The following is an 8,208-nucleotide window of genomic DNA, read 5'->3' on the forward strand; positions in this document are numbered from 1 at the left end:
GTGCTTTATATGGATTGCTAATGGCCAAAACTTGCATTTTGTTCACATATCTTTGTTTTATTCTTTTGAGGATTATTCTTTTGAGTTCTATGGATGTTTGCCTGCCAGGTCTTCGAGCCAGTCACGTGACTGAAAACTATGAATTGCATCACCTAGCCTTTCTAAAGCTTGATGTCATGGATTGCTGTGCTGACATTCTCCTGTAAAATGCATTTATACACTTTAGAATCCATTGTTCTTTTTCAATGACTGCGAAGTGCTCAGACTCCGAGGCAGCAAAGCAGTGCTAAACCATGATGCTCCCTCCACCATGCTTCAAGTTGGGAATAGGTTTTAGTGTTCAAGTTTTTATTTATTTATTTATTTATTTATTTACTTACTTACTTACTTAGAGACAGGGTATCTTTAGCAATGTCTTGTGCAATACTTCTTTGCCTTTTCCAGCTTTCCACGTCTCTGTAATGTGTTTTTAAGTTCCCGTAATAGCTCTTGGGATTGAGGCATGGTTTACACTAACTAGTTTTTCTTGACAAGAACATATTTGTCAGATATGTCTCACAAACTTGCCACTGTATAGTCAGTGTGACCCAGAGTATGCAAAAATGCAAATTATACATCAATAGTAGCTAAAATATAAAAATATATCGTTTGTCTTTGTGTTTGTCTTTGGACAGTGGAAAATGACAGAGAGCTGTCGCCACAGAGAAGACACCATAAAGAGTACAAATTCAACCTGTCCCAGATTCCAGAGGGAGAGGCCATCACAGCCGCAGAATTCAGGATCTACAAGGAGTGTGTGACCAGGGCCTTCCACAATGAGACATTCCTACTTAGTGTGTTCCAGGTGGTTGGGGAACATCCAGACAGGTAAACGAGAAGTTAAATGAAATATATATATATATATATATTATTCGATAAATATAGATATTATTTTGCTATAATGTAAAGCTTAACCATGTTAGTACAGTCAACGAACTTATAAAATAGTCATTGAGTTTATCATTGAGGTAATAAAATCGTTACCTCAAAGTCACTACACAATGATCTTTTTAAAAAAATATATGTGTACAGTGCAACTAGAATTATATTACGAAATAAACCCAATTAAAGGGATAGTTCACCCCAAAATGAGAATTTGCTGTTAATTTACTCTTCCTCAGGCCATCCAAGATGTAGGTGACTTTTTTTCTTAAAAGTAATGAAGATTTTTAGCTGAAACCGTGGTCCTTGCTGGTTAATAAAATGCAAGTCAATGGCTGCCTGTTTTTGAGAATACATATATATATATATATATATATATTTAATATATATTTATATGTATAAGCATATCAAGGAACACCACATTATTACCCCTGGCCCCTGATGATATATTGGCCACGTACACACTGCAAGTTTCAGGAGTGACAACCGCATTTAAATGCCGAAACAGCGAGGCAACCATAGCAACGTTGACCGCAACTGCTCGGTCAATAATACAGCTCTCTCTGCCATCCTGTCAGATCTAAGGTAAACACTTGACGCTTGACAATATATACACATTGGTGTGCTTCTCGTGACATCATCATTAACAAGTAGTTGTTCAGTTCGGTTCCGTATACACTGCATAGAATTTCTGTAAATGCAGTTGTCACTACCTGTATTTTTCGGGAGTTCATGCGGTTGTCGAATGCGGTTGTCACTCCCATATTTTAGTGAATGATGTGTGTACAGAATGAGATTAAGGGAACTGACAACCAAATATAGCTGCAGTGTGTCCGTGGCCATTGAGGTCTTGTCTTATGAAGTGAAATTATTGCTCTGTGCAAGAAACTGAACATTATTTACCTGTAATCCGTAGCCTCGGGTAACGGGGAAATACGATTATTTTCCTTGAACTGGTTCTTTTGGACAGTTTGTTTCAATAAACTCAACTGGTTCAACATCACACAATGACGTAACATATACGCAATTAAATTATTAAAGCACCCAATAATGAAATGAAACGTGGATGCTTTACATGTCTAAAGCATATAAAGTAAATAAACTTGTCTTCAACAGCTCACCTTTTATTTAAACAATAAGAAACCATTGGTTCACACATGTGCATATAAGCGGTTCATAGTTTGGCTCATTTTGAGTCGGAGTGACTGTCAGGCATGTCCAAAAGTAAATTTTGATTGAGGAACTTCACAGACTTCAGTGAACGAGTGCTGGTGCACACATGCACATCAAATAGATGAAGCGGATTAGAATGAGAGCACAATAATTCTGACTAAAATATTTTGCATCCAAAAGTGTAAACACTTCACATCTCTTCCCCCAATTACAACAGCACTTTAAACTGCAGTGTATGTTGACAGACTTTCGTTTATTTAAAGACAGACATATTTTGTTCAGTAAACCACTGTTTATTAAAAATGAAAACGTGGTTTATTTTTCCCCCTACTACTGAAAACATACTGAACCGTGACCATCATTTTTGTGTACCGTTACACCCCTAGTAAATATGAACCAATTTATGTACAATTAAACTGCAATTGTGAAAATATTTATTTGTTGGTGCTTATTCACGATTTTCAAGCTGAGTAATTGACTGATTTAAATTGAGCCAAGCCGTCCATCACTTAACACAGCAGAGGTTGTCTACCATGTACTTTATGTAGACCATGGCAATGACCACAACGCACAACTGAAATAGCTTTAGTTTGGTGTTTTAAAAAGAACCCACCAACACACGTCAAACATTGACTTTGTGGGTGGTGGGAGGGATATCTCCTTGAGAAAAGCAGATGGCTTGACCGGTGAAATGTCCAAAACTCACCAATAAGTTGTGACTGTGAGGCTAGCCATAATTTTATTATTATTATTATTATTATTATTATTATTATTTAACAGAGAAATGCACCAAATAAGAATTTTGTAACAAAACTAAAGCCAGAGCCAAAGCTTGCTAACTACATGTTTCTCTCACAAATAGTTTCTAATGCTTATCATGAAGTGTTCATTTGGTGTACAATCTGAGTTGAACAATTGACACAATGTTTTTCCAGAAACCTGCATTGGTCATTTTATTTTTAGCCATATCTTGATATTATGTATTGGCATTCCCTGTAGAACAAGTTTTACCTTGATGCAAATTATAGCGTTCTTTGTGGTATTTCCCTACATGCCAATTTCTGCCTATAAATCCCAAATGCTGTGTGGCTTGCAAAATGTATTTGCTTACAAACAGATTAATTTGCAAACTTGTCAAGTTCTAACAGCATAATTACTGTGTTTATGGTTTGTGATCTTTAAAAAACACATTGGTTGGGGAAATGCGGTATAGCTAAGCTAAGCAGATGCACAAGATGGCTGAGAGAAACTTCTGAAGTGTGTAAGCCTTTAATCCATGAAGCAAAAAATAACTTGGTTATGGAGGTGGTGCAGAGAAGCTGTACTGTATATCTGGCTGAATTTAGTCCATGCGGCAAGACGATTTGTCCTAACACAGCACCATAGTGAACCTCAAGTCAACAAGTTTCGCATGGCCTTAAAGGTCCTATATTGTCAAAACTGAAATTTCCTGGCTTTTTTCATGATAACTGATGTCTAGGTGCTATGTAACTACCATATAAGTTTCAAAACAGTCAGTCCACAGTAAAATTCACACAGCCTGCATAAAGCAGCCGTGATTTTTCAGAACCGTTGTGACTTCCGTAAAAAGTTGACGTCAGAACTACACAGTCACCACCCCGAGCACCGCCCACCGTCCCACTCTCCTTTTGCCAAACCACATAAAACTCCAGAAAGGTGTACAATATGGGACCTTTAAATGTAAAGAAACAATAGCATGTGAGAACATTTTTCAAGTGATTGGACTTTGTTTCTCTGGACCATCTATAATATGCCAAAGGTATTTTATTTCTGCACCACTAGAAAATAATATTTCCAAACATTCCCCATCTTCCATTGTTTGAGTATGTCTGAAATTGATTAATAGCATACTAGCAATTGTATTTGACAATTATTTTTTAAAAAGTGAAGGAATCAGCATGCCAAAAAAAAAAAAAAAAAAAACATAACATGGCAAGTTTATTGTCAGTGATCATTTCTTTAAAAGATTTTTATTTTTTTGAAGAATGAAAATTCAAAAACAAAATTTCTGTCACAGTTTCTTCTGTTGAACACAAAAGAAGATATTTTGAAGAATATTGTTAACCAAAAAGTTGACAGCATTGACTTCCACCGAAGTCAATGGCTACCGTAAAAAAAAAAACATTACATGGCAAGTTTAATGTAGCAAGTGATTCTAGTTTACGATACTTTGAGTATTTTGTTTTTTTGAAAATCACCTAATATTGGGAAACTGATAATAGAAACCATGTACAATTCATATTGCAAAAAACTTGGAATTATAAGAAAATTTGCATTTACATGTATATATGGCACTTTTATTCAAAGCAGCTTTGAATACTTCATTATATGGGGGGTGGGACTGTTTTGGAGAAATCTGAGATGCATTTTTAAACACTGTCAATTGTATTTATTTTGAAATCACAGCAAAGATCAGGCTTTGTTTTCATGACAATCCATCAATACCTCATGAAAAATCCAGCTTACCATGACTGTGGAGTTATTACTTTTCTGTTTGTATATATTGTAATCCCTGGTTGTTTTCATGTGCATCTGGCCTCCATGGAAAACCCTCCCAAGCCATATGTGAAGACGGTCCTGTATGCCTGCAATGGCATTGTGAAGCTATTAAACTATAGGTCCATTTTAACAGCAGCCAATGACAGAGGCAATAAATGCGATTTATGTAACCAAAAAAAACCCCTGACACTTCTGACTGTATTATTCCAGTTAATTTATTGTGTCTGTAAGAGGCTTTACAGTTGGGCTTTTAGAGTTGGCAGCTCCCCTGTGGTCTCATTCGGACGCCATCCCAGGTGAAGGTGTGTGATTGGTGGCACTAAACAATATGAGTCAGCATAAGTACGATGCGTTCATGTCGAATGTGACGTGTGAACCACCGGAGGGAAGAACCTCATATGGAGTTCCTCAGAGAGCAGCTCTAATTAATGAGCAATAACAAGGAGCTGCAGGGACATTCCTAAAACACCTGTGTGACCGACAGCTTTGAAGTGACTTGGCCAATGCTTAGTAGCATGCATAGTGTGTAATTACTGTAATGGGACAGGTCTCCCTGTAAGGCTACTGTGGTCAAACTTTTGTCTCTGTTCTCAAATCAGTGACTTGAAGCTCCTCTAAATTTGACAAACTAATATATATATATATATATATATATTTATTTATATATATGTCTCATCATTAACAGTGAAATATACATTATTTATATATATATTTTTTTAATAATTGAATACATGCCTTAAAATTATCTTAGAAAAATATTTATGAGGTGAGGAGGTGATACATGCTGCAATGGGGAACAACTTAATATTTAAATAAATAAATAGCTCATAACACACACACACACGCACACACACACACATATATATATATACAGTGGGTACGGAAAGTATTCAGACCCCCTTAAATTTTTCACTCTTTGTTATATTGCAGCCATTTGCTAAAATCATTTAAGTTAATTTTTTTTTCCTCATTAATGTACACACAGCACCCACCCTTGACAGAAAAACACAGAATTGTTGACATCTTTGCAGATTTATTAAAAAAGAAAAACTGAAAAATGCTCAGTATTTAGTAGAAGCACCCTTTTGATCTAATACAGCCATGAGTCTTTGGGAAAGATGCAACAAGTTTTTCACACATGGATTTGGGGATCCTCTGCCATTCCTCCTTGCAGATCCTCTCCAGTTCTGTCAGGTTGGACGGTAAACGTTGGTGGACAGCCATTTTTAGGTCTCTCCAGAGATGCTCAACTGGGTTTAAGTCAGGGCTCTGGCTGGGCCATTCAAGAACAGTCACAGAGTTGTTGTGAAGCCACTCCTTCGTTATTTTAGCTGTGTGCTTAGGGTCATTGTCTTGTTGGAAGGTAAACCTTAGTTCCAGTCTGAGGTCCTGAGCACTCTGGAGAAGGTTTTCGTCCAGGATATCCCTGTACTTGGCCACATTCATCTTTCCCTCGATCGCAACCAGTCGTCCTGTCCCTGCAGCTGAAAAACACCCCCACAGCATGATGCTGCCACCACCATGCTTCACTGTTGGGACTGTATTGGACAGGTGCCTGGTTTTCTCCACACATACCGCTTAGAATTAAGGCCAAAAAGTTCTATCTTGGTCTCAAACCAATGTGTTATTAGCATTTATTTTATATATTTGTACTGTATTTCCTGTTATTCACTTTGTTCTCAAAATAAAGATAGTATTGCTGCTGACATGGTGTTAAAAAATAATAAATAAATAAATTTACTTTATTATTAATAATAATAAATAATATGTAACAATTAAAAGGGGATCATAGATTTGTGTAAATAGTGTTTATAACAGTTAACGATCTTCGGACTTGCTTATTTGCAGGGATGCCGACCTGTTTCTGCTAGAATCTCGCAGGTTGTGGGCAGCTGAAGAAGGTTGGCTGGAGTTTGACATCACAGCATCTAGTAATCTCTGGGTGATGAGTCCACTTCATAACCTGGGTCTACAGATCAGTGTGGAGACCAGCAGTGGTAAGATGATTTTAAGATGAGTTTAACATATATATGTGTGTAGCTCAGGTGATTGACTCAAAACTGAATGCCTATGAGCTGCCATGTGCAAAGATGGCAGATGGCAGAACAGCCAAGGAGTCCTGCATCAACCAAGCAAGTGCCAGTGAGATGAATGGGAATGATTGTTTTCTCAATGTGTCATACAGTATAGACCTCCTTGGCTAGTTCAACCTATTCACTTTTATTTCCTTTGGTGACTCAGAGTTAATTTCTGTTCATTTTGATTTAGTTTAATGGACAAGGATAATGCATTTATAGCACTTCTTCTTTTTAAAGGGTGGAGCATAAATCCTAAGGAAGCGGGCTTAGTAGGTCGTTATGGCGCTCTGGAGAGGCAGCCTTTCATGGTGGCCTTTTTCAAAGTGAGTGAAGTCCATATCCGAACTGGCCGGTCTGTGGGCAAACGACGTCAGCCGAACCGCAATCGCTCCAGCAGTCCCCAGGAGACATCAAAGGGATCAGCTCAAACAGGTTAGCCATTGATATTTCCCATATTGTGAACTAAGCCCCTTTCTTTATTCTAAACGAGACAAGTTTAATATGGCAGAAATCAGACATAAAGTCTCTTTTAATTCTTCAGGAGATGTTGACCTGGGATAGTTTGGGGATGTTTTTGTATCTCGTGAGTTTTATTGAGTCCAAATATTTATATACCCCTGCATAATGAGAATCTGAACTCAATAAAACTCTTTAAGATCCAAAGAGAATTTATTTAAGAAGCAGCACATATATAGGCCTGACATCCCGTGTCTTGATTTGAAGTTTTTACCAGCCTTCACCAATAGATTGCTGCAGTGATGACGTATTTTTGTAGGTCGACCCGTAAGGTAGCATCACCCTGGTTCCATGACAAAAGCCCCAAATAATTTTTCCATTGGCTTTGGGATCATTGTAGAAAATAAACTCCGTGACCAACAAAAGTGTATGATTCTTACACGTTTTGTCTATCATGAGAACTCATTTTGAAACGTAAATTCAGTCGCCAGCTAAACATAGGCTATTACTGAACTAAACCACAGTTGCATGACTTATATGTCACCACCTTCTGAAACCTCTTTCAGTCTTTATTTAAAATATATTTTCCTGGAAAGTTTCAGTTAGAGTAGCCTGTAAGAGCTCGATTATGAACACAACTAGACTGTAAAAGTGGACTAGTGAGTAGATGTGGGATGTGATAATGTTTATTGACTTCAACCTCCTCTGTAGTCCCATTTAGCCGCTTGTTTGCAACAAACTTTTTCAAGACAAGTAAAAGCTTTTTAAAACTTATTAATGATTTATTTCATGTCTTAAACATGAAAATTGTGTTTGAAGCTTGTGTTAAAGGCGTCATATGATGCGATGAAAATTTTTCCTTTCTCTTTGGAGTGTTACAAGCTCTTGCTGCATAAAGAAGATCTGTAAAGTTGCAAAGACTAAAGTCTCAAATCAAAAGAGATATTCTTTATAAAAGTTAAGAGTCAACCACGCCAACCTAAAACGGCTCATTCTAACACGCCCCCATATGTCTACGTCACAATGTGGGAAGATTTGCATAACGCCGCCCAAAGGTTCA

General features: G+C 37.2%; 1 protein-coding gene across 3 annotated transcripts in view; it reads left to right on the forward strand.

The window, feature by feature from the left end:
• Positions 1–8,208, forward strand: part of LOC107730008 (bone morphogenetic protein 6-like) — a 55,609-nt gene that overhangs the window by 33,632 nt on the left and 13,769 nt on the right. For 2 of the 3 annotated variants that reach the window (XM_016540753.1, XM_016540754.1), the window contains exons 2-4: positions 675–867; positions 6,463–6,611; positions 6,930–7,124. In XM_016540753.1, the coding sequence (XP_016396239.1) occupies positions 675–867; positions 6,463–6,611; positions 6,930–7,124 (537 nt within the window). The remainder of the gene's footprint in view (positions 1–674; positions 868–6,462; positions 6,612–6,929; positions 7,125–8,208) is intronic. The other variant, XM_016540755.1, reaches the window with a different exon arrangement.

This window comes from Sinocyclocheilus rhinocerous, unplaced genomic scaffold (assembly GCF_001515625.1).
Source record: "Sinocyclocheilus rhinocerous isolate Xijiao unplaced genomic scaffold, SAMN03320098_v1.1 scaffold969, whole genome shotgun sequence".
In the NCBI taxonomy this organism is placed as follows: Eukaryota; Metazoa; Chordata; class Actinopteri; order Cypriniformes; family Cyprinidae; genus Sinocyclocheilus; species Sinocyclocheilus rhinocerous.